General features: G+C 38.8%; 4 protein-coding genes across 4 annotated transcripts; 2 read left to right on the forward strand and 2 right to left on the reverse strand.

Annotated features, from left to right (window-relative positions):
* Positions 1–421: 421 nt before the first annotated feature.
* Positions 422–6021, reverse strand: LOC5508587 (nucleolar protein 56). Its single transcript, XM_032377374.2, has 8 exons — positions 5916–6021; positions 5613–5814; positions 4874–5240; positions 3482–3669; positions 2480–2631; positions 1792–1892; positions 1574–1722; positions 422–1276 (listed from the first exon to the last, which is right to left on the reverse strand). The coding sequence occupies exons 1-8, from the start codon at positions 5916–5918 to the stop codon at positions 768–770; spliced, it is 1671 nt and encodes a 556-aa protein (XP_032233265.1). The 5' UTR covers positions 5919–6021; the 3' UTR covers positions 422–767.
* A 321-nt stretch (positions 6022–6342) lies between these two features.
* On the forward strand, positions 6343–11143 carry LOC5508583 (fumarylacetoacetate hydrolase domain-containing protein 2). The gene is made up of 7 exons (XM_048729277.1): positions 6343–6556; positions 7027–7243; positions 7634–7693; positions 8785–8947; positions 9543–9651; positions 9783–9870; positions 10245–11143. The coding sequence occupies exons 1-7, from the start codon at positions 6396–6398 to the stop codon at positions 10305–10307; spliced, it is 861 nt and encodes a 286-aa protein (XP_048585234.1). The 5' UTR covers positions 6343–6395; the 3' UTR covers positions 10308–11143.
* Positions 11144–11451: 308 nt separating this feature from the next.
* LOC5508599 (putative aminopeptidase W07G4.4) lies at positions 11452–18773 on the reverse strand. Its single transcript, XM_001629129.3, has 19 exons — positions 18736–18773; positions 18457–18633; positions 17158–17362; positions 16467–16549; positions 16244–16352; positions 15884–15958; positions 15762–15805; positions 15577–15676; positions 15018–15093; positions 14637–14722; positions 14057–14121; positions 13609–13648; positions 13420–13495; positions 13001–13119; positions 12637–12720; positions 12493–12550; positions 12369–12418; positions 12040–12171; positions 11452–11838 (listed from the first exon to the last, which is right to left on the reverse strand). Exons 1-19 carry the CDS (start codon positions 18756–18758, stop codon positions 11704–11706), a joined length of 1737 nt encoding a protein of 578 aa, XP_001629179.2. The 5' UTR covers positions 18759–18773; the 3' UTR covers positions 11452–11703.
* A 47-nt stretch (positions 18774–18820) lies between these two features.
* On the forward strand, positions 18821–22177 carry LOC5508590 (proline-rich protein 5). The gene is made up of 2 exons (XM_001629109.3): positions 18821–19546; positions 21450–22177. Exons 1-2 carry the CDS (start codon positions 18989–18991, stop codon positions 21780–21782), a joined length of 891 nt encoding a protein of 296 aa, XP_001629159.2. The 5' UTR covers positions 18821–18988; the 3' UTR covers positions 21783–22177.
* The last annotated feature ends 4920 nt before the right edge of the window (positions 22178–27097 follow it).

Genomic DNA, 27097 nt, shown 5'->3' on the forward strand with positions numbered 1-27097 from the left:
AAAGTGTAACTATCGAAGTGTAGCATTCAAGCCAGCACAAAAGAGAACAAAGATATTGTAGTGCTAGGGTAGTTTACAAAAACCCGTGAAATACTGGAGTGGTTTTCAAAATCCTGTGCAAGAAAATGTAATTGTAAAGTGCAATAGTCAAGCCAGAAAAAAAAGACATCACTGTGTAACAGTACTAAATAAACTATATAGATTTCACTGGTTATTGAAAACCACTCTATTTAGAGCTTAGGTGTATTTCACAGGTTAATGAAAACCACTCTATTTAGAGCTTAAGTTTATTTCATGGGTTAATGAAAATCACCCTATTTAGAGCTTTAGTGTATTTCATGGGTTAATAAAAAGCCACTCTCCCAACGAGTTGGGTGTAAATCATGCAAGGTCCTGGGGAAAATCAACAAAGAGGAGGTGATACATTCCACGAGCATCGCAGGGTTATAATTCATACAGTAGAATATACAGGAAGTGTTGTTACCATGGTACATACTAAAATTTGACAGATTCAAAAAATGTATACACATATTATATCAAAATAGTTTACATATCTGTGACAAAGCAGATGTTGTTTTAAAATTTTGGTAAAAAGATGACACAGGGCAATGGTCTTACAAACTTCACTGTACTACATATGACCTTGGGAATTCTTCAGACAAAACATTACTATTACTTTGATAATGTTAATCTCCAATCGGGGCATGTAGGCAATGTAGTGATTGTTTGATTTTCTTTCATTACTGAGTGCTGGCCAGTAAGAATCTTCAATCTTCTTCAGTTTGCTTCTTCTTCTTTTTCTTTTTCTTCTTCTCACTAGTATTGATTGATTCTTCAATTTCATCTTCTGTTGTCTCAGATTTCTTCTTTTTCTTTTTGGGTGTCTCTGCTTCAACCTTCTCTTCTACGTCTTCCACATCTTCTACTTTTCTTTTCTTCTTTTTCTTAGCCGAGCTGGTTGCTTCCGTTTGCTGTTCTTCCATAGTTTCTTCCTGTTCTTTTTCTTTCTTCTTCTTTTTCCTTGCAGAGGGCGTTTCAGTTTGAACTGTCTCTGGAACTGTCTCCTCTTCAGTCTTCTTTTTCTTGTCTTTCTTCTTTTTCTTCTTCTTTTTTTCAGATTCTGGAAGTTCTTCATTGGATTTCTCCTGGCTGAAGATGTCAATGGCTTCTTTCATTGCATCAATGTTCTTCTTTGGAGCTTCTCCTGTCTCATAGAATTTCAGTCTGTCTTCCACTTGCTCATGAAGTTTTGTGCCAAATACTGAAGTAGGAGTTTCTGAAGAATAAAAATATGGAATTTTTTTAGCTTTAATTTCACAAGAAAAATGACCTCATTTGCTGCAAACACAGTTTAAACTTGGCAACTAACGTGAGAGGTTAATAAGATAGCTGTCAACTTGACAGTAAAATCCGCAATCTCACAACAAATTTTACAAGGTGACTTGACAATATTCCTGCATTTGTTCTTCTCCTGTTCAAATACCCAAACTTGTACCAGTCAGAGCTTTCCCATTGCTACCTAGAAGGGATTTATTTTTATTGTGATGTATATTTGGCGTCCTTGTATACACACCAGAAAAACAGTCAATCCTGGAGGCAATGGAGCATTTGTTGGCCAGGTATCTAGAGATCCTGCCTTTGTTTTTCTTGTCCGCACGGCCAATGAAGGAGGAGTGAAAGATCAAGCCATACTTGGGGGTGTTTCCTTTCTTCTTCAGGGCCCTGTGGGAAACAAAGACATAGACTAAGGAAGGTTTTAAAATGAAGCATTCTTATCAATCAATCTCATACCTGAATAGAGCTTTTTCAGCTCCCAGGATCTGCACTGTTGAGGCAGGGTACTTAGCCAGATTCGTCAGACTGCCAGCATGGGAAATAAGTCTTGCTCCCACCTGCAACCACAGACGATAAGATATATACACTAAAGAACTTCTCTTGAATGTGGATATGTTAAGCTGTTTATGCAGGTAAATTCCTTGAGTGAAAATAAATGTTGGTAGTTGGGCATACAGTGTACCATTTACAGTATTATAGCGTGACAGACACTACTGCGGCCATCAATACAAGAAAGCTAGCCAATTAACATGTCCAAATCACCAATTTGATTGAAACAAGCTTCATATACAGGAATATTCTCTTGTTCTCTGGTGTGCACTTCAGCATCACAGACCTCATTGGTTAGCTAATGAAGTACACGCGAATCCAATAGCATGCTTCTTGCATCCTCTTTGGTTTTGACAACTGTTAAGGTGACCATGTTATTGTGCATTGTACTGTTACATCAGGGGGTTCATTAAGTTTCAGAGTAGCTGGTGGAAATTGCTAAGTACAGTAGGGGTGAAAGTTATCATTTCAAATAAAACGTTACTCGACTTAAGCCCCAGCTGGCGGATCTGCCGGCTGCCAGGCCTTAATGAAACCCCTGTACATTATTAAATTATTATCATTATTATTGTTATTATCACATATAAATGCTTACCAGTTCACCAATAAGAGAAGAGAGATTGGGAGCCACACTGCTCATCTTGGATATCAGGTACTGGTGAAGGCTCTTGCGGTAGTCAGCCAGGCCAATCACTTTGGTAGCAAAGCTTTCAATGTTGACCAGGTCAAGAGGGGAGATATCCATCCCTGAAATGGAATTAATCAAAGATTTTAAAGCTTTAATCAGTTGACTTGCGAAATAAACCTCAACCGATAAGAATCTACAATATTTAACAGCCCCTCTGCACTAAATTATCGGTCACATCCTCAAGGAAACTTCCAACAGATACACTGCTTTCAATATTTTGAAATATCAGAGATTGTCATATAATTGACTGGAAGTAAACTGGTGTGAATGCCACTTAGTCAAACTTATAGCATAGAAGTTATCGAACACAAGCTCGCTTTTTCAGGTTCCATGCTCCATACAAATGTTCAGTGATGAGAATAACAGCTTTACAGTGGTGCTAAGATGCGCTGCTTATGCCTAAGAGGTTCAAAGTGATTATCACCTTCAATTTCAGATGTAGAATAGCATTTAACATACTTATGTATAAATAAAATGAATTGTGAATTAGAACATTTATCTCATCTTGATACTTCGTTTCTTTTTGGTTGTTTCTCATTTGCTTGTTTTTTTCTATTGGGGTGCATATTATACAGGGTCGTAGCAAGCCACAAAATATTTGGGGGGGGGGGGGGCACAATACAGAAACATTAAGAAAATATTGGGGGGCAGTCATGCTTGTAATGGTTATTTCCTTATTATTTTTCAAAAAATTAGGGGGGCATATGCCCCCAGTGCCCTACCCACTTCTATGGCCCTGTTATACACAGGTTTTCGAATCTTTTTTGAAAAAGGCCTTGAAAATTGGGGTACAGATTATATGTGGGTGCGCATTATGTGCTGGTAAATATGGTAAAGGGTATATAAAGGGAGAAAACTGCTTCCCACTGCCTTAGCATGGGCACTGCTCTCTCATAGAGTTAGTCTTACCCATAGAGCTTTTTGATGCATCATAAATAGCTTTTGCCTTGGCTTCATCCATCACAATGTCTTCAAGGCCTTCAAGCTTGTCCTCGCTCAGGTCCTTCCTAGACTTGATGTACTTGGCCACCTTAGCGTACATGTAGTTATCATTGACGATTTTGACAAGCTCTGGAAAATGGTATGAGTACCACTCTCTGGAAACATAAAGCATGCATTTTCAAACATTAAGGATATTATTAATGCTGGGGTTGGGATATGACTTTTGAAAGTAGAATATAAGATACAAACTGACATGAATTGACTTTGAAGAATCTGAAACTCAGGACTAAGAGTTATTATATTGAGGTTGTCTGCTTATAAAGTTCTGCTATATAGAGGTTGTCTGCTATGGAGTTTTGTTATATACAGTAGAGGTTGTATGTCCACTTATAGAGTTTTATTGCAGTATGTAGAGGTTGTCTGCTAAAAGAGTTCTGTTATATAGAGTTTGTCTACTGATAGAGGTTTGTTATACACAGTAAAGGTTGTCTGCTTATAGAGTTTCGTTACAAAAAAGGTGGTCTGCTAATATAGTTGTGTTATTTAGTAAATAAACCCCTTCTGGCAGCAGGGATATCGGCGGATAATGTTCAAGGATGAGAAATGGTACAAAAAATAAACAGTTGGCGGAGAAGCAAAGCTTTGAGGGCAACTGTGAAATTTTGAGGACCAATTTTCATCTGCGGACATTATTTGCCGATATCACAGCAAGCTAAATAAGGGGTTTATCTATTTTATACCCCAGTGACTACATTGAAAATGGGAAAAGTGTATACTGGAATGCTGGAATGACACCGCAAGAGCGTACTGTTATTTTTGCCATTCACAAAAGATAAAATCCATGCAACAATGTTTTCATTAGAACAAAAACTACAGTACAAGCTCAAAACTTGCATTTCAACTGATGGATTTACACCTAGACTGTTTTCTTATTGTTCTACTGAGAGCTGAAATAAGAATTGAAGCAAAAGTTTTCAATTTTGAAATGTATTCTGCGCGCGCGCCGACGTGCACAGGGATGAGACCACGAGCGTGCGCTGTTGTGTTGTTTTTTGCTTCTGCTTTTTCTTTTGCATTTCAGGATAAATTCTAAAAGAATATATTGATGATTATTTATAAAAGAAATCAAACATCCCTTCTGTGCCTTTATAGTGTTTTGAAATTCTTGTTTGAGGAGCTATTGAGCAGACGAAAAGTGAGTTTTAACTACACAAAAATGTTAACAGGACAGATACAGTATCACTTTTGCTGGACGTTATCAACTGATATTTGTCCTTTGAAAATGTGTATGTGACCTGTATTGTTCAATATGTGCACGTGAAAATTCATCACGGATATAAATAGCCATATCCACTATACCTTATTCTCATGGAGAAGGTGTTGATGTCCTTGTCCAGCTGATCCAGAAGCGCAATAGACTGAATGATCATGTTGTCAACACGATGTATATTGAACTTCACCTTGGCTCTAGAGTAGCTATGACCAAGGCCAAGCTGAGCTTTAGAGGCCATGGCCCCAGTTAGACCTTTAATCATCTTGTCAAAGTGCATCCTGATTCCTCGTAGCACTTCGAGGATAACACCCCCAGAATCACAACAAATGTTGAGGGACTCCTGGATGGCAGCACCAATCTTAGAGTCCGCAACACCAAGCAATACTTTGGATTTCTTCTTCCCTGTAGGGACATTGGCTTCAACAAATGCCTTGAGGTCATCATGGATGATACCTGAAGTAAAAAGAAAAGAATGAGAATTAATAATTTGCTCACGTTATTTTAGATATGACAATTATGCTTTAGAAGAACTTTAGAAAAATAAGCAAAATTATCATAAAGTGTCTGGTAACTATTAAAGAATTCAAATGTCTATCAATTTCGTTGCCAACATTCAGTAAAACAGAGTTCGTTTAGATTAGAAGGATCAAATCTTCATGTGACTATTCCATAACACAATAAGAGCAGCTTTCTGCAGCTAGCACAGAAATTCCATTACAAACACGAATGTCCACGTGGGAATTAAGTACATCAATTCACTACAGACTACACAAAAACAAACAAGATAACAAATCGCACTAGCGAAAAACTAAACCATCCAAATACCTTCTGAAATGCAGTTCACATTATCTAGCGCATTAGTTCCCGATTTAAATGGAGAGAACGCGACAAGCTTCACGAGTTTTCCAAATAAAGCGAGATCACCGACGGCCTCTTGCACCTCTGGTAGCAAAGCTCCGACTTCTTCCTGAGCGATAACTTTGAAAAGAGCGTAGCCAGCGGCATGTTCATACAGCACGAATAACACCTGAAAGTGCATAACAAGAAGGGTTGTAAAGTTGTAGGGGTATACACGGCTAAATAACTTATAAAACTAGAGAAATTTCACCCTTGATAAAGTTCACGTACCATTTTGCTACCACCTCGTGCTAGCGAGCGTGAAGTCCCATGATCCCAAGCGGCACTGGATCAAACACACAGGCATCCCACACAAAGTAAAAAACAGTAGAAAAAAAAGAAAACAAAATAAGCCTTCAGATGCAAACGAATGAAAAATAATATGGGATTCTGCTGGTACTTTGTGTAAATCTTTGTAACAACGCCTTATTTATCATCGCATAGAATGGTATATCCATAAAAACTACAGAGCTGTACAAGAACTAGCTGGTCTATGTAGAAGAGGTGTGATCAAGTAAATAAACATATGACTGGAATGGTATGTTTTACGCGTCTATAAAAACAGAGAATTTTCGGTGCAGTTTTGTTTACGTTTCCTGTGTTAGCCCTCTGTGGAGCCCCTATGGTGTAGTGTAGAATGTACTAAACCGCTGTAAGGGGATACTGTGGGCACTTGTGACGGGGGAAGAAAGAACAACTCGTGCCAGCGATATGAGACTTGTGCAGTTTGAGGAGGGAGGAAGGCTTAGGGTTGGGGTAGAGTTGAGTGATGGCGGAGATGTAGTAGATATATCTACAGTGGACAATTCTATCCCGACCGACATGAGGAGCTTTCTGGAAGAGGGTGGGGAAGCGCTTGAGAAAGCAAGGAGGTACTGCAAACTGATATTTTTTTAGAAACTTCCAAAGAAATAATGAATATCACTAGACAGGAAAATTTCAGTGATAAAATATAGGTTGTTATGTTGCTATCATGATGATATAAATGGAACCTTGTTACGTTAAATTTTTGTGTCACTTTAATTTACCAAGCATCAAAATGCTACCCTCAAACTCTCCACCATCAAAATGCTGCCCCCTACCCCCTCCCCCTTCAACACACACATTGTTGGGTAGGGTGGGGTAGGGGCAATGATCCACTGTAGTACTAGACTTGTTGTACGTCACCTGATTTTGAGTGTTTGTAAGCTGAAATAAATAACCCTAATCTTGCAATCGCTGGTCAGTAGGCAGATTTTTGAGAAGGTGGGTGTTTGTTTGCTTGCCCAAACCTAGCACTAAAAAATTCACTGTATTGTTTATGAACTTCTCCTAAGTTAAGACTTTGATGAATGTCTTATAGGGCAGTTGAAAGTGGAAAGAATGTCCTACAAAGGTCAAATCTCAAGTTAAAAGCACCAATCTACAATCCAGAGAAGATCATATGTACTGGAATGAACTACGCCGACCACTGCTATGAGCAAAACATGCCAATACCAACAGAACCTGTGATATTCAGCAAATTTGCCAGCGCAATAGCGGCACCTGGAGATCCTATACCCTATGGCACAGAGACAGAGGTTAGTTGTGATGGTCATGATGTTAATGATAGTGATGATAGGAATGGTAATGATGGAGATTATGAAGAAGCTATTGCTGCTTATGCAAATGATAGGATGCTGATGATAAGGTTAGGATGGTTTTGTTGATGATGATGGAGGTTATGAAGAAGATAGCCTGATGATATGATGATAGTGGTGATTATAAATGCTTATGATGATGAAAGAGGTTGTGTAAGATCTTTTGCTGCTGATAATTATGATAGGGTTATGACATGATAATGATTGTTGGTCCAGCTGGGGTTCTAGCTTAAAGCATGCATTTGTAAGGCTGATCATTATAGTAAAATAATGATGATGTGTTGGTGGTGAAGATGTGATTGATATCCATACATCCCCCTTTTTTTACAGGAGCTGGATTTTGAAGTGGAGCTTGCATTTGTCATTGGTAAAACAGGCAAAAATATCAAGGTACAGGCCCAAACACAAGATTTTTCTTTGGGGGGTGCAAAATCCGAAAAAGTGGACCTAATATTTCCAGGGGGTGGGGTGGGGTGGTGGAGGAAGTTCTTTGATAAAAATCTGACCACCCGCAAAAAAAAAACCTTTTTTATGCCTTTGCAGTATCTCCACGGGACGTTTACTGTCGGATTTGACTACATACCAGAGTAATCTAGCTTATGCTTTATAGTTTTGTCTGCAAATAGCATATTTATTTTAGAACCGAAAGTGGACCTTCGGCCGTGGTGGGGGGTGCATTTGCACTCCCGTGGGTACAGGCCTGAGGTACAAAACAAGTATCTGAAAAGGTCTCCCTTCCTGTTTTGAAGGGTCTCCCCTTCCCCTGTGTTAAAGGGAGATGTTTTTTTTTCTGTGCAGGAGAGAGACATCATTGATTATGTAGTATGACAAAAATACTATAGACAAGCTATAAAAAAAACTACATGGTCTACTCATGTGTTGTGTTGTATTGTTTTTTTTTATGTAAGAAGAAGTCATCAGTGATCCAGTGGAACCTGGATTTTACAATGTGACTTAGGAGGAAAAAAAATGAATCGTAAAATCGAGATTTTATTATATAAAGAAAAATCCATTGAAAATATCGTTGTAGCGAGGTTGGGTTTACAACATTTACAAAATAATAATACTGTAATTTTATTCTGTGTAAGACTGTACAGTTACTCTCTGTAAACTGAAATCTGCAAGATCTGCCAAGTCAAAAACATCAATTAACTGTACTGTATGTGTGTGGTGTCTTGAGTTTTTCTCTCTTTGTTGATAGACAGAATCAGTAATATCGTTGTATCGAGGTCATTACGCTTGGGGGAACAGATTCGTATCGTCAAATCAAGAATATTGTTGTATCCAATATCATTAAATTGAGGTAATCTCTCATATATTTCACTGTAGTTCCGCCGGGAGAAAGGAATGTCATTGTAAAATAGAGGTTATCGTAAAATCCAGGTTCCACTGTACTATGTAGCTCATGTGTTGTGTTGTTTTATTTAGGAAGATAGCATCATGGATTATGTACTTTGTGGCTCGTGTGTTGTTTTCTGTAGGAGGAGGATGCAATGGATTATGTAGCAGGGTACACAGTAGCACATGATGTGTCTGCTAGAGACTGGCAACTCAAGAAGAATGCTGGTCAATGGCTGCTGGGGAAGACAGGAGATGCTTACTTGCCCCTGGGTCCTGCTATTGTCACTAAAGATGCCATCCCTGGTGGGTCTGCATTATCCTTAAATGCTCCTTTCTGTGTCTTTGTATGGAACAGTTTGTTTGAGAATTTTTTTACACTATGAAACCCTATGCAAATATTTTTTTTTTCAATTCAGTTTGGAACTAAATCCATTTGAACAGTAGCAGATCTGGGGGGATGGTTTAGGGGATTTAAACCCCCCTTTGGGCTGCCAGAAAGCCAAACAAAACAAATTGCCCCCTCTCCCCTTTGTCCCTGAGCCAACCCCCCCCCCCCCCCATTTAGCCAAAAGCTGGATCCACCATGTTGAATCACTGTGAAATTAATCCCTCTTACAAAAAAATATGTCAATTTTATTTCTTGGAGTGTCAGATAATGCAAGGAAAATTATGTGAAATTAATATTGAGAGTTTAAGATATTTAATACAAAAACATAAACAACATTATCTGAATAGTTGGATCAACAGACAAACTAGACACTATTGCTCTAGTTGATATAAGAAATGACAAAACCATTTGTGTCATATACTCTATACAATAAATAAATATTGTTTGGGTAAATCCCTTTGTCTTTTTATTTGTAAATATCTAACATTTTTTTTTTTTACTGTATTCCAGACTGTAATAATCTTGGTGTGCGATGCATAGTCAATGACAAAGTCATGCAGGAATCCAACACAAAGAACTTTGTATTTACTGTGCCAAAACTTGTTGCTTTCATCTCAAGGCAAGTTCATCATGTGAAAGTTTATTATTTCCACATAAAGTTGATAAGTTAATTTCTTATATTTACAAGCCACATTTGAAAGTGGGGAGGAGTGTGTATTTAAAGTTGCCACTAATTTCATGTTTCCTTAGGTTTTTCACAATCAAGCCTGGAGATGTTGTCATAACAGGTACCCCCCCTGGGGTTGGTTGCTTCCGCAAGCCTCCAATTTACCTTAAGGTGAACATTGCCCTGAAAAACTCACTGAATAACTTATTTGCTTGTCTTAGACAATAGGGAATCCCAGTACATGTATCTGCATGCCAAAATATTGGTTAATACAAAAGGACCAAATATACATGATCTAATGTGTTTGTTTTTAGTGATGAGGGTTAGAAATTGCGCCAACCACACCTAATGTGCTATCTTTTAGGGGTAAATGACTGTTGATCTCACCCAACTGGTTTTTGTGGGAGTCCCCCCCCACCCCCAGGCATCAATGCTGTGTACATTTTTGTCCATAACATGCAATGATGTCATCTACACATCTAGAAAAGGGCAGATGCACACAGTGAAATGAGATCTATATTTGATAATTTTTTGTTTTGTTTTAGAAAGGAGATGTAGTGAAATGCGAGATTGATGAGCTTGGACGCATCTCAAATAGAGTAGAATAATTACCACGACATATGCTGGAGTGGAACTAAATAGTTATAGATACATAGGGATATTTTGTATAGATGTTGCAGTGGTATGAGAATTGGAGAAAAAAAAACTAGAAAATGATAATGAAAGTGGGTTGATCGGCCCTTGAATTGATTAGCCAATTGGAAACGTTTATAGGCTGATTTAGACGGCACAATTTAGTCACAAGCTACCTGCCTATGACATGTCTTAGCCCTAAAATTACACACTACGACTTTCGGATTTGTATGTGCTGAATACAACTAAAACGTGCTGTCTAAACCAGCCTTATTAGCCAAGAAAAAGAAACTTGAATTAAGTTTCGCATATTGAGACCTTTTGTACTATTTGTACTAATTTTGAGCATGTATTTCCAGGGCCATAATATTTGAGGGGGGAGGACATGACACAGAGAGATTTTGAAAACATGGCACACAGCCACACCCTACTAGTCATTTCCTAACATCTTTTTTAAACAGTTAATAAATCATTCAAATGGTAAAACGTTCAACATTTTAAAATGACATCTTAAAAGATGTAAAAACGTTTGTTGTTTCATTAGTCAGGATATCTAATCGTCTCACTAACAAATGATGTACCCGCACAGAACGTTATACCAGCGCATATTTTTTTTTATTAATGCAAACATTTTCTGTGCGCTATTCGTCATCGATGTCTTTAAATGATTATTTCAAATGTAGAGTAGCCAAGATGCACACGTTAGAGGAAAATACCCCTGGGTTTCCGAGGATACACTTTTGTGCGTTTTCAATACGAGAAATAATAATAAAACTATAGGGGAAATGGATGTATTTCCAGTGTTCCACAAGCATGATTTGGTTTTGAACTGAAATGACGTTTGCTCACTTTTTGAGCAACACATGGGCGATGATGTGGTTCGGCTATAGTTGTTGATAAATATTGCAATTTGGCAAACAGATTTTATGTATTCACCCATGACTTGACAAACGCAGACATTCTGGACATAGAGCTCTGGAAATCCCTTAAATTTGGTTTGCAAAGTAGTCCAGAAATTCGCAAAGGATCTTATGCAAAAAAGGTAAGTATAATATTTTACCCAATACAAAAAACCGACCCACAATCACCATACCTGGTTTAAAAGACATTGAAAGAAACAATGTTCATAAGATATTTTATTTGCCCTCTGGATTTCACCCCATTACCTTACAAACTGGAGCCCTATATTAACAATTCACAGCAAAAGCCATCTGTTTCGATCATATCACTATCAAATCAAATTATTATAAATTCCCCTAGCTATGAAACTATGTCTGTAATGATTGTATCAAGAAGATTGCATCACTTCCGTTAGAATCCTGAGTTGAGAAAGTCTCACAGCTCCCGCTCATCAACCAAACTGTAAGGTGTTCACAGCCGTGGTCTGACGTAACGTGTTGCCATAGCGACAATAGGGGCAGCAGTGGGTATGCCAGGGTATGGGCCAGATGAGCCTGCAATGTCCATGTGGGAATAGGGCAGTGGCTGACTGGAGTCAATGCCATGCTGTTTATAGAAAGAAGATGAGTCAAAAGAATCTACTAGAATCCGCGTATTTAACAGGCCATCAGCTCTATATTATCAATCAAATCTTCAAAGAAACACCCATTAGACACATTGCTTTTACATTTTTGAAATAATTACACGCTTTCGGTAAAATTTATCGGAGACCGAAAGTAAAGTGGTAGCACTGCCGCTTTAACCCACCTTGTCTAATCCTGCTGCTCTGATCATGAACGCCGCTGGGAACTGGTGTCCGCGGGCGGTCCCTGAAGATGGTGCATTGTTGCACTGGATCACATCTTCATATTCATTTCTGCCCGCAACGAACTCATAATCCTATGTTTGAAGAAATAAAACAAACTCAAAATATCAAGCATGGTGGTATAACAGCTACTACATTCATTTCGAGCCAACGTTGGGTGTTGCAGACATAAGATCCTCCGATTGGATATAAACTGCAAGCTCACATTAACGGCTGGTACTTAGCCTAAGATGTGCATGCTTTGGGAGAATTTCAAAATGATGACACACACCTCCCGTCGAATGGTTGAAATCTCAAATGGGTCACCAATGCAAGCACCAGCTAAAAGGAAAAAAAATATTTATCAAAAATACATATTTATCAAAATATGAAGCTTCGCTGGAGGTCTGACATACCAGCTTGGATTTCCTGTGCACTTTTCTTTTCTGCTGCAGGTCCGTTATCCATCACAATCTACAATAACCACAACATGTTAGAGAGAGGTCACGCAGTGAACACTAAACTTTGTGTAATCTTTTAATATTTCAGGGCAACCTTACCGAGTAGTTTGGCCCCATAGCCCTGATGGCATGACCGGTCAAAGTCGCGATGGTAAAGATGTGGGGATTGGTCTTCTTCAACGCCTGAACGACAAGAAATATGATGTGCTGGTTTAATGTGAGGCATGTGACGAGTCTCCCTAACTCTGTTTTGATGTGATACAGAGCATGTGAAGTGTTCTCTTTATCGCTGTTTTGGCATGATATAGCACATTTGAAGTGTTCTTCTTAACGCTGTTTCGGCGTGACATAGCACATGTGAAGTGTTTTCCTTACCGCTGTTTTGACGTGACAAAGAGCATGTTTAGTGTTTTCTTTACAGCTGTTTTGGCATTACAGAGACCATGTGAAGTGTTCTCCTTACCGCGGTTTTGGCGTGACACAGAGCATCTGCCATTGCCATCCTGCCCTCCGCATCAGTATTACCGACCCTGACCCGCACCCCGGCAGCCGAGGTGATGATCTCATCAGCCACATAACAATCTACACAATATGTTCATACTGGGTTACTAATGAAAGAAAGTATCGAAAACAATCAATCCTGTTGACGTACTAATAGCCAGATGATTGCAATACCATCTTCTTTTAATTCTCCCTTCTACTTGCATAACATTGCTACATTCTGAAGTCGCATTAAATCCACAGAGTTCAGTCAGCAAGATTTTGGAAAGACAACTAAAATCAACACAAAGTAACCTTTCAAAGTGTGTTAAGGTTTTCTTGTATCTGGTTCAATCAAGGGACAATGGTCACTTAAATGAATGTAATGAGTTGCTGGCCTACCTGCACCAACGCTGTTACGCACCATGGCCATAGTACCAATGACATGGAGACCTTTGGGCCTAAGCACGTTCAGAATCTGACAGAAATATGAGTTTGTAAAATCTTAGGTTAATATTGTCATTGCTGTTTCTGGGAGTCTAAAGGAGTGTTGTCGATATCACTTTATTAAAGAACACTTGTTTTAATCACCTGGAAAAATCCTGCAACTGCTGCAGCTCCACATTTATCCCTGGGTGACAGGAACAAGAAGGAATCATTCAGCTAGAACCTTACATCTTAGACTGCGATAAATCATACTTGATTGATTGGTTGGTCAAATTAATAGTAACATTAATGACGTAACAGGGCTGTAGAAGGGTGCCCCCACCCCAATATTGACCAGTAAGGGTGTGGCTGTGCCCCCAATATTTTCTTAATGTGTATGTATTGTCTCCCCCCAAATATATCAAGGCCTGCTACATCTCTGTGTACACACTAACGCTCAAGTGAATTTTTGTTCTTCAGAGCTCAACTAACCTGAGTACAAGAGGCTCTACGATTTCTATTTTTATTTCACATTTCTATATTTGGAAAGTAAGTTAATCACAAAATCATCAACTTTCTGACAAATAGCTGAAATGACGCATTGAAATGATACCTGTGCATTCCAGCCATGATACCTCCCGCCTTGATGTCTGCTCCACCAGTGTCATAAGTCACACCCTATAACATGAACACAAAACAAATTCATGCCCTACCAGTATCATAAGTCACACCCAATAACATGACCACAAAACAAAGTCATTCCCTACCAGTGTCATAAGTCACACCCTATAACATGGACACAAAACAAAGTCATGCCCCCCCAGTATCATAAGTCACACCCTATAACATGGACACAAAACAAAGTCATGCCCCCCCCAGTATCATAAGTTACACCCTATAATAGACCACAAAACTAAGCCATTCCCTACTAGTGTCACAAATCACACCCTGTAACATGGACACAAAACAAAGTCATGCCCTACTAGTATCATAAGTCACACCCTTTAACATGACCACAAGGCAAAGCCATTCCTACTAGTGGCATAAGTCACACCCTATAACATGACCACAAAACAAAGTCATGCCCTACTAGTGTCATAAGTCACACCCTATAACATGACCACAAAACTATGTAATACAAGAAAGCAGGCAAGCATTCTAAAGAGCTAAAATGAAGCATAGGCATGTTCTACCTTCCCAACCAGAAGCAATGTCTGGTCAATAGGTCCATCACCGGTATACTCAAGTTGAATAATACGACCCTGATGTCTTGGGACAGCTGAAAGGTTAAAGAACTCTAGTCAGCCATACCTTTAGTGCAGGTTTCATTCAACATTACTAAACATAACACCACATTACCATATACATAACTAAAAAAATGAAATTTCAAAATAACCAGCTGATATTTCCATTTAAGTCTAACGATATGGACTTAAATGTGTCACAACCAATTTTACAGGATGCTTTGTCAAACTCTGTGTTTGCTAGAATGACTAAATGTTGGCTAACAGAGCCCCTTCATTCAGGCCAGTTCTGTTAAAAAGCCACAAGAACTAGGTTTAAAATTAACTCACCTTTAGTACAACGATTGACTGCAGAATACAATGGGTAGTCTTTCTTAAGTGTGCCAAAATCTGAGGTCACATTGATCTACAGGTTGTAACCAAAATAATTTATATTATGAAATTGTTGTTCTTGTAAGAGGTATGAGTGTGTGTTGGTGGTGGTGGTGGAGGGGGGGAAGGGGTATCGGGTATGGGGGGCTTGGTCCTTAAAGAATTCACATAAAGTAAGACCCAAGTAATATCCAACAGGGTCATCTTTTGGATCTGCTATTCTTTTATTGTGCCTCAAGCTGGTTGTATACCAGAAATAATTGATTCACCAACAGAGCATCAATTATCATTTATTATCAAAATATTGATAATATGGTGCAAATGAGTCTACAACACAAAAGAAATATTTTATATAGGGTGTGATAGTATTCATGAGGAAACAATATAAAAACAATAGCATATCAATTGTTTTTTAGGGTTCGATTTTGCTGAATAACTTGATACAGTAGTAGTTAACAAACTAAATCAAACAGTAATATATAAAATCATATTGTCTGACAACCACCCCAAAATGCACCTTGATCGCTGAGCCTTCAAACACTTGTCGAACATACTCCTCAACTTTAGGCGCTGCCATCCTTTCAGGATCAGAACCCCCAATATCACGGCAAACAAGTCTGAAGAAAAAAGGCTAGATCTAGAGACCTTTAATGCAATAGACAAAGCTACATATCATAAAAGAGAGTTTGACTGCTCTTATACCTCCCTGCCTCCACAGCTGAAACGAAGTTAAGACTGCTGCTATTCTAAAAAAAAAACAATAGACATGATATAATCACTTTTGGTAATCACATTATTCACCAGAAATCTTCAACAACACTTACATTGGAGAGAAGATAAACTCCCAGCTTTTCTACCTTCTGGGCTGCCCCTTTAACTCCTTCTCGCACTTCAATAGGCTGAGCGGAATCACAGAAAGAACAGAGTAAAAAGACACTTTTTGGGCTAAGTGAAACATAAAATAGAATAAGACAAAGGCTCTGTGAGGCAACTCGTGAATGTAAATGTTTCTCCTAGTTTTTTTTATGTGCATAAAATATACAGGATACTGAACAAAAGATGAGTACATCAAAGATGCTGAGGGTAAATAAAAATGTCCTTTTTCATTTTTAGGTTAATTTTAGTGAAGACATAAATATTAACTGTAAGTGGGGCCTCTACACCAACACAGCCACACTTATTACCACATAGAGGGCGTGGAGGGCACCAAGCACTGCAGCCGACCAGGCTTCTGTAAAATGCGCCCCTGGAGGCACAACTAGCAGAGGTCTTTTACTACCAGCTTTCAGGGCCCTAGAAATATCCAAAAACAACTCACTCATAACTCCATAAAACCACTATTTCATAATCAAAATACAGCAAACTGGATGTGCAAATTAATGACATCTACTGTAAGTTAAGAATTACCTTTTAATGCCATTAGCAGCAGCCTCACCATAACGCCGCACATCATCATAATCCCTGTTCACTGGACCGGTGGGTGCATGAACCTAAAGAGCACATTCATTCAGAGTTAAGAAAATGTTTCTTAATCTTAGCCACATAGGGATCTCTATACACTCTGCTTACTACGAAAAGAAAAGGGGGTGAATCATTGCTCTAGGAAAAGGGAAGAGAAAGACGTCATTACTCACTGCCATAGACTACTGCTTACTATACTCTATACTATACTCTAGTGCTTACTACAAAAGGGGGTGATAATTTCCAGGAATAGAAGGACATAATTGCCCAATGCTATTTATACACTAGTGCTTTTACTACAAAGGGGGACAAATCATTTCCAGGAATAGAAGGACATTATTGCCCACTGCTATCTATACTCTAGTGCTTACTATAAAGAGGTGATAATTTCCAGGAATAGAAGGGCATCATTGCCTACTGTTATCTACATGCTAGTACTTAATACAAAAGTGGTGAATAATTTCCAGGAAGAGAAAGACATAATTGGCCAATGACATATATACACTACTAATTTTATTAGTCAATGCTATCTATACACTAGTGCTTATTACAAAAGGAGAAGAAGGACATCATTGGATAATGCTATCTATACAATACTGATTTTATTGGGCAATGCTATCTATACACTTATTCTTACTACAAAAGGGGATGAATCATTTCCAGGAAGAGGGAATAGAAGGACATCATTGCCCACTGCATTGTCCAGCTTCTGTGCAGCCAGTATGGGTGCCTTGAGGAACTCAAGCTCCGAGGCTTGCCACTGAAGATTCTCACACACCAGGACCACCCCATCCCATTTTGAGTCATTTGGGTTTGTAGTGCCTTCTATAGGAGCTGGGAGCCTATATATTCACAGAAAGTAACAGTATATAATAAAGCAATGCAAATATACAGTATACTGTGTCCCTGTCAAATATGTGCAAACTGACCCAGTGGCATATCCTTTGTCACCAACCTGACAGTGTTGTTAGAAGCTTGAGTATCAGCTGATTGCAAGAAAAGTTTGAAAAAAAAAAAAAACATTGCACAAATATCTATAACATTTATGCCATGTTTACCCCAAAACTTTTTAATACTTAATTACCTAGACTTGCCCCAAGTCGCCCTCGTTGATTTTCCCTAATAGGAGCACGCGATCCAATGGGTATTTTCCTCAGTAATCAGTAAAAAAAAGTCAGGCACGTAGGGGACAACTTGTTCCGTTTGCACAATTTCGATTTTAATTTGCTTATTTTTGTTGTGAAAATTAATATACTTTAAAAGCACATGCTCGTTTAAAATGATGCTATTCTTTAGCGCACGCATTAAAATAATGAAACCTGAAAACATTTTTGCTTCAAAATATTTCCAGTCTCTATTTCTTTTCTGTCCAGTCACCAGGAAAGATTGAAAATTTGGTTGTCTTTGCACTATTGATGTTACTCCGAATTTGTCAGCTTGTTGAAAAATAGAATTCATGTTAAAGGAAAACGAAAGAGCTGCAAAAAATAAGATTTCCAAAAGCAACAAAATGGCGCAAAATACCGCTCCAATTGGATGTTTATGAGACACAGGAAGGGGACTAGGACTGTCATGTGTACAGCAGAAGCCAATTTCTAAAATGCTGGCCAGCGGACTTTGAGAAATTCTACTAAAATAACAATATGAGGAGTCCCACGTTTAGTTGATGAGCCATTGGAATAACGAATGTTACCACACTGATGTCTCTACGTTATGGTAGCTCATGTGATTAGTTTGGACCGATGAGGAACACGGAGCTTTCTCTACACTGGGGGAGCATTGTATATTTTATGGTAATAAATTTTAAATTCTGTAAGATAGGATAGAGACATGGTAGATTGGATTAACAAAGGACGGCAAGGAATGTCGTGTAATTAATGTAATTTAATTGGAATACCAATACGAGTCCAATGGCAAAAAGAATTGGTACATTTACCTTGGGTTTTGATCCATATCGGCCAATAAGGGGTAGGAAGTGAGAAATGGGGCGACGGCGTAAAAGATGATAGCACACTCGAAATGCGAGATGTCAGGAGAACTTGCGTAATCACTAGGCGTTACTCGGCCAGCACAGGATACCCGCGAGACGTACGAGATATAACATAATGATGAGCTATTTGTTAAAAAAACAACCGTAATTAATAAAGTATTGATGGCTAATAGTGAATTACTAAGACTTGATAAATAAATAACGCCTAGTATAAATAGTTTTTACCTGAATATTAGGTGTTTTGCCATGAAATAGTCTATTGGAAGTCCTGTGTTGATGTCGTCTCAGGGGGCTAGGGAAGAGTCAGGGGAGGTACTGAATGCTTTGTGTTTTTTGTGATTTTCTTGAACTGGGACTAAAAAAACACACTTTTTTTTTGCAGCACTGCAAAAAGAGGGACTAAAAGACTATTCGCTGTCCTATTATAGTCGCTATTGGCATCATCTGTGGTGCATCTTACTAGAGTTGACCTCATGTCATGGCAAAGTCGCCGGTTTCAAATTTAGGTGATCTTTGGAAAAAGGACTCCACATCTTCTCATGCACAACGGCCTAGAAGCCCGAAAGTCGATAAACGCTTCACTTTTCCCGGTACTATGGTCAAAGAGGACTGGCAAGTCGTATCTGGTGCAGTAACAGCGCTATTTCAGCGCAAAAAGCTAGCAAATGGCGAGTTACTCTCGCTTACAGAGAAAGTACGAGCGGTGAAAACCGATGTCGGTAACGCGAAATTGTGCGAACATTTCAAGGAGATCCTAGTTAAAGGAATGATTATTCTTCGTGAAGACTTAAAAGAGAAATCAGGGGAATTACTGATGGATAAGTTATCTAGTGCGTGGTTGTACTTTTTTAAATACATTCTCCCGCTATTGCAAGCGATTTTCGTCAATCTGTACCCGCCGGATGGGAACTCTGTACGTGATCTCTCGCTGTTGAGCTTCCGAGATATCGTCGTTTTGAAAACCAAGCTTGAGGAAGCCTTCCAAATGGAGGTGGAAAGTCCACCAGAACTAATAAGGATGCTGTTGATACTGCAGGTAAACATAGTTATGTTCTTAGCGATTATTTTTTTTCCATAAGAACCTTTTTATAAGAACGTTCAGTCTGAGATTTCATCAAATCCCAAGAACATGCTAATAGCATGCCGAGGCTCAAAAAACAGCATCATATTTTTTTATCAGAGAGTGATACGGGATGTTGAATCAGACTTTGTGTCCATACTATTGTTATTTATCATTTGCGTTATTCTCTTTTTGATACTATAGTCCTATACAATTTCCAGTGCATAGGCTGCGATGTCAGTGAAATAATATCCTTAAGAACGTTTTCCACCATGCTCCAAAAATGAGAATGGCTCAGCCTCAATTGAAAATTTGATGTTCTTATAAAAAAGAGTGTTTGGTTTTCATTCAATATAAAAAGAGAAATTCCCAAAAGTTCCAAATAACCACCTTAAAATAATCAAAGTTTTTATACTTCATTCACCAAATTAATGCACTTGGAACCCCCAACCCCATGGTCCTGGGGAAGGGTGGGGGATTAGACTGTGACCCTGTACAAAACAAAGAAAGCCCCCACCCCCTTGGGACAAAACTGCAGTCAAATGCCCTCACCCCATGGGATGCCAACTATAGGCAACTACCCGACAACAAGTCATCTGAAATATGCCTTTATCTTTCAAAGCCATTACACTTCAGCAAGTACATTTGTACTAATAACTATGAAGATAACAATTTCCAAAGAAAAATAGAAAATTAAATTACCTTTATCTGGCATTAGAGACAACATTGTACCTAGTCAGCGGTATCCCAACTTTCCAACATTGTGGTGGCCCTTCTTTCATCTTACACACTGCAGTAAATGCAAACAGCTGTATTTTTGATGAAAAATACAAGCCAACTGCCAACTTATGCTGGTCCAGCATAAGAGTGCCCTAGGACATCATTAAGGTGGCGTGGGTGTAATTGTTTTTAATTTCTTTATGAATTTTCACCATTTTTTACCACACTGCCATGCACTCAGTTTAAGCATTATTTTAAATTTATTTTCAAATCCTGAAAGGCTTAGCTTTACAGATTGCCACTGTGTGCTTTATAGCTTTATACGCCTAGATGACAAGCTGATCGAAAATAAACGCATTTGTTACTTTCTCAAAAGCAGATGGATGATTTACTTAGAAAAACAGATGACATAATTTATATGGTCTGGGCCAAGTGCTGTTGAAAAAGCTTAGGTATTTTAGCTAGAGATAAGCAATATGTTTTCAGCAGTTTAATAGAATACTTTTTACTATAAAAAAAAACATTCCAAGGCCATATAGATAAGTCAACTGTTTTTTTTTTCCTCTAAAAATGAATAACAATGATAATTTCAGAGATAAGACATTAGATTGACATGTAGTAGGCATATTTTTTATCAGATCCCTGATCATTTATTTATGGCTAAATGTGTCAGAATCTATACCCAGTCGCTACTGTGAAAACTGTTCTATCTGTCTCTGGGATTACTGTTAACTGCTTCTACTGTAACTGCTTTGCTTGAGCAAAGCTTCTGTATAACTTGCAATTCCAATGTGACAGGAAGTAGCTAGACTATTGCTACCCTGACACCATAATTCCTGTTTTTTCTCCCAACTCTAGTTGAAAGGGGGTTTGCTAGCTTTTTGTTGGTATTTTCTCACATTTGTTATCCAGTTTATCTATAAGAATGTGTATATCCCTTGTTTATACTGGCTTTTTGTTAGCCAGTAACTTCAGAAAAGCTCAGTTACATCATAGTTGTTAGAGGAGTTACATCAAAGCACAAACACACTTTTCAGCTAAATCTGGAAAGTTTGAAAGTTTCATACTGTATTATACCTTGAAATGGATTTTCAGACGTGTTTTGCTTTTTTGGCAACAGCATTTGATATATGGTCGAATAATCTATCTTTCATTTCAGAGTGTCCATGATTCCCCCCAGCCAAACAAAAACTACCGCAAACTAGAGACACTTGTATCTTATGTAGTTACTCCATACCTCAGCTCGACTGGACTTCGAAACAAGCCTATCATAACCACACCAACAGATCCAAAGCTTCCTCGGCCGGCGAGTGCAGCTCAGCTCTCTGGCAAGCAATCAGACAAACTTGACACAGTTCATGAGGTAGAGTCCAACAGAAGGTATACTTTCACAAGCTCAGGGGACTCTGCTTGCTCGTCTGTCTTTGGGTCCATCACGTCAGACTTGAATACGGCTAGATCTTCTGTTAACTCCACCAATACACTTGTCTAGAAAGTTTAGTTGTAAAAACAGCTACTGGTTTCAGTTAAGGTCTAGAACAATTTTTTCTTAGTTTTCCATGATATGTTCTCTTATACACCACAATATTCATGACCTTATGATCAAAATTTTGGAGGGAGTTTCAAAAGGTTTTTATATTTCACGAACATCCAGTCCCTCTGATGCTTTGTGTTCATGAAGATAGAGTATTAGAAGCATTTTAAATAATTAAATGAGACATCTTTCACACTGCTTGTGAATATTGCTTTGGCCTGGAGCCACATCTAACCATTTAGGAAAGATAAGATAAACTTGTTAGACATGAGAGAAAGATGAATTACTGTACATATATCAAGCCAGAACTATTGTTAAACTAAAGCTTTGCCTAATTAAAAACATTTTGATAATGGAATTGTATTTCATCATTCGTCAAACTGCAATGACAATGATCCACTTAAGCCCAGAGTGAAAAGACTGTGAGATATAGTGTTATTTTTCATTTCCATCGAATTCTCAGTTCAATAATATAAAGCGTACTAAGCGTAATGCTTATTATGGAAATGTTCCTGGTCTAGTTATCTAAAAGCGTAACTAAAGCGCAGAGGCAGATCTATTTATTTGCTGAGAAGGGGTTTAAGCTTGTGTCAATGGGAAAGAGAAAATCATGTATTTTGTTACATTGACGCCAGTTCACTTAGTGGCTTCCACAGACTCGTAGTCGGTTTATTATAAAAAAGGAAAGCTAACTACTGTAACTAAATTGCCTTGGTTGCATGCATCCCCATGAAGGAAATGCTGGCTATCCTATGACCACCCAGGGACCTCTATGAACAGCTAAATCTTTTATTCTAAGCACCAATTAGAGACATTATGGTAGGGTGTAGCGGCATGTATTCAAGCATCAAATGCATGTGTTCTGTATGCCATATGATAGCACATTATATAGGCAGCCCAAGATAGAGTGGCTAAATACCCTTAACCCTTTCCCTAGATCCCGTACAGAAGCATCGATGCTTTCGATCTTTATTTTCTCAGTCTAATTCTGTTAAAAGCATAACATTTTTAATACATGTAAAATAAAGGAGCTCAGGGTCAAAGTGTGGTCAAGAGCGATTTTTAATCCTAAAATATAACACATTAGGTGTAATCAAAGCAATCTAAGCACTAAAAAACACATTTTCCGTTTTCTTGAGTTGCGGGTCATGGAGACTACGACGTTTGGAAGTTTAAGCTTAGCCTGAGATGCCAGCCTCGAGCACGTCTCCTTTCTGACTACAAAAATGTCCAGTTGATATTAGGATGTGATAATCCACTACCAAGGCTCGATTTTCAGCTTGTTTCTGTAAGCCCGCGCCGTACGTAGGGCCGATGAAGCCTAGCGATCTAATTCCATTGTTCTCACCACACTTTATTTCACGGGTTAAAGAAAACCAGTCTATCATCTCATATGCATATTGCTTTGCTAATTTGTTAGCAATAGTTAGAGATGTATACTAGGTTGTTGAATGGAGACAGTTATTTTCCATAGCATTCCATAATGCTACATGCACGCGTCATCTTAGCTTAAAGAAGGCCAATCACGCCGCCATTCTATGATCCCGCTCAGCGGCGTAGCCAGGATTTTAACAGGAGGGGTCCCAAAATGCCCTTTAAAGGCATTATCTCCTATAGTTTAGATAATGTCTCATATATTAACTTATCTTTAGCTGCTAAACCTGGGCCACCCCCCTGGCTACGCCCCTTTACTCGACAAGTACGCCATGTAGCCACAAAATAATAAATACAAGTGAGATAAGCCACACACTCGACAAGTACGCCATGTAGCTACAAAATGATAAATACACGTGAGATAAGCCACACACTCGACAAGTACGCCATGTAGCTACAAAATTAAAATATACGTGAGATAAGCCACACACTCGACAAGTACGCCATGTAGCTACAAAATGATAAATACACGTGAGATAAGCCACACACTCGACAAGTACGCCATGTAGCTACAAAATTAAAATATACGTGAGATAAGCCACACACTCGACAAGTACGCCATGTAGCTACAAAATGATAAATACACGTGAGATAAGCCACATACTCGACAAGTACGCCATGTAGCTACAAAATGATAAATACACGTGAGATAAGCCACACACTCGACAAGTACGCCATGTAGCCACAAAATTAAAATATACGTGAGATATGCCACACACTCGACAAGTACCCCATGTAGCTACAAAATGACAAATACACGTGAGATAAGCCACACACTCGACAAGTACGCCATGTAGCTACAAAATGATAAATACACGTGAGATAAGCCACACACTCGACAAGTACGCCATGTAGCACAAAATTAAAATACAAGTGGGATGAGCCACACACTCGACAAGTACGCCATGTAGCTACAAAATGAAAATACAAGTGAGATAAGCCACACACTCGACAAGTACGCCATGTAGCTACAAAATGAAAATACAAGTGAGATAAGCCACACACTCGACAAGTACCCCATGTAGCACAAAATTAAAATACACGTGAGATGAACCACACATCCGACAAGTACGCCATGTAGCACAAAATTAAAATACAAGTAGGATAAGCCACAGTCGACAAGTACGCCATGTAGCTACAAAATGGAAATACAAGTGAGATAAGCCACACACTCGACAAGTACGCCATTTAGTTACAAAATGATAAATACAAGTGAGATGAGCCACACACTCGACAAGTACGCCATGTAGCTACAAAATGATAAATACAAGTTAGATGAGCCACACACTCGACAAGTACGCCATGTAGCTACAAAATGATAAATACACGTGAGATAAGCCACACACTATCGACAAGTACCCCATGTAGCTACAAAATGATAAATACACGTGAGATAAGCCACACACTCGACAAGTACGCCATGTAGCTACAAAATGAAAAAAAACGTGAGATATGCCACACACTCGACAAGTACGCCATGCAGCCACAAAATTAGAATATACGTGAGATAAGCCACACACTCGACGAGTACGCCATGTAGCCACAAAATGATAAATACAAGTGAGATAAGCCACACACTCGACAAGTACGCCATGTAGCTACAAAATGATAAATACACGTGAGATAAGCCACACACCCGACAAGTACGCCATGTAGCCACAAAATTAAAATATACGTGAGATAAGCCACACACTCGACAAGTACGCCATGTAGCCACAAAATTAAAATACACGTGAGATAAGCCACACACTCGACAAGTACGCCATGTAGCTACAAAATGATAAATACACGTGAGATAAGCCACACACTCGACAAGTACGCCATGTAGCCACAAAATTAAAATATACGTGAGATAAGCCACACACTCGACAAGTACGCCATGTAGCCACAAAATTGAAATATACGTGAGATATGCCACACACTCGACAAGTACCCCATGTAGCTACAAAATGATAAATACACGTGAGATAAGCCACACACTCGACAAGTACGCCATGTAGCTACAAAATGAAAAAAAACGTGAGATATGCCACACACTCGACAAGTACGCCATGCAGCCACAAAATTAGAATATACGTGAGATAAGCCACACACTCGACAAGTACGCCATGTAGCTACAAAATGATAAATACACGTGAGATGAGCCACACACTCGACAAGTACGCCATGCAGCCACAAAATTAAAATATACGTGAGATAAGCCACACACTCGACAAGTACGCCATGTAGCTACAAAATTAAAATATACGTGAGATAAGCCACACACTCGACAAGTACGCCATGTAGCTACAAAATTAAAATATACGTGAGATAAGCCACACACTCGACAAGTACGCCATGTAGCTACAAAATGATAAATACACGTGAGATAAGCCACACACTCGACAAGTACGCCATGTAGCTACAAAATTAAAATATACGTGAGATAAGCCACACACTCGACAAGTACGCCATGTAGCTACAAAATGATAAATACACGTGAGATAAGCCACATACTCGACAAGTACGCCATGTAGCTACAAAATGATAAATACACGTGAGATAAGCCACACACTCGACAAGTACGCCATGTAGCCACAAAATTAAAATATACGTGAGATATGCCACACACTCGACAAGTACCCCATGTAGCTACAAAATGACAAATACACGTGAGATAAGCCACACACTCGACAAGTACGCCATGTAGCTACAAAATGATAAATACACGTGAGATAAGCCACACACTCGACAAGTACGCCATGTAGCACAAAATTAAAATACAAGTGGGATGAGCCACACACTCGACAAGTACGCCATGTAGCTACAAAATGAAAATACAAGTGAGATAAGCCACACACTCGACAAGTACGCCATGTAGCTACAAAATGAAAATACAAGTGAGATAAGCCACACACTCGACAAGTACCCCATGTAGCACAAAATTAAAATACACGTGAGATGAACCACACATCCGACAAGTACGCCATGTAGCACAAAATTAAAATACAAGTAGGATAAGCCACAGTCGACAAGTACGCCATGTAGCTACAAAATGGAAATACAAGTGAGATAAGCCACACACTCGACAAGTACGCCATTTAGTTACAAAATGATAAATACAAGTGAGATGAGCCACACACTCGACAAGTACGCCATGTAGCTACAAAATGATAAATACAAGTTAGATGAGCCACACACTCGACAAGTACGCCATGTAGCTACAAAATGATAAATACACGTGAGATAAGCCACACACTATCGACAAGTACCCCATGTAGCTACAAAATGATAAATACACGTGAGATAAGCCACACACTCGACAAGTACGCCATGTAGCTACAAAATGAAAAAAAACGTGAGATATGCCACACACTCGACAAGTACGCCATGCAGCCACAAAATTAGAATATACGTGAGATAAGCCACACACTCGACGAGTACGCCATGTAGCCACAAAATGATAAATACAAGTGAGATAAGCCACACACTCGACAAGTACGCCATGTAGCTACAAAATGATAAATACACGTGAGATAAGCCACACACCCGACAAGTACGCCATGTAGCCACAAAATTAAAATATACGTGAGATAAGCCACACACTCGACAAGTACGCCATGTAGCCACAAAATTAAAATACACGTGAGATAAGCCACACACTCGACAAGTACGCCATGTAGCTACAAAATGATAAATACACGTGAGATAAGCCACACACTCGACAAGTACGCCATGTAGCCACAAAATTAAAATATACGTGAGATAAGCCACACACTCGACAAGTACGCCATGTAGCCACAAAATTGAAATATACGTGAGATATGCCACACACTCGACAAGTACCCCATGTAGCTACA

Source organism: Nematostella vectensis, chromosome 6 (genome assembly GCF_932526225.1).
Source record: "Nematostella vectensis chromosome 6, jaNemVect1.1, whole genome shotgun sequence".
In the NCBI taxonomy this organism is placed as follows: domain Eukaryota; kingdom Metazoa; phylum Cnidaria; class Anthozoa; order Actiniaria; family Edwardsiidae; genus Nematostella; species Nematostella vectensis.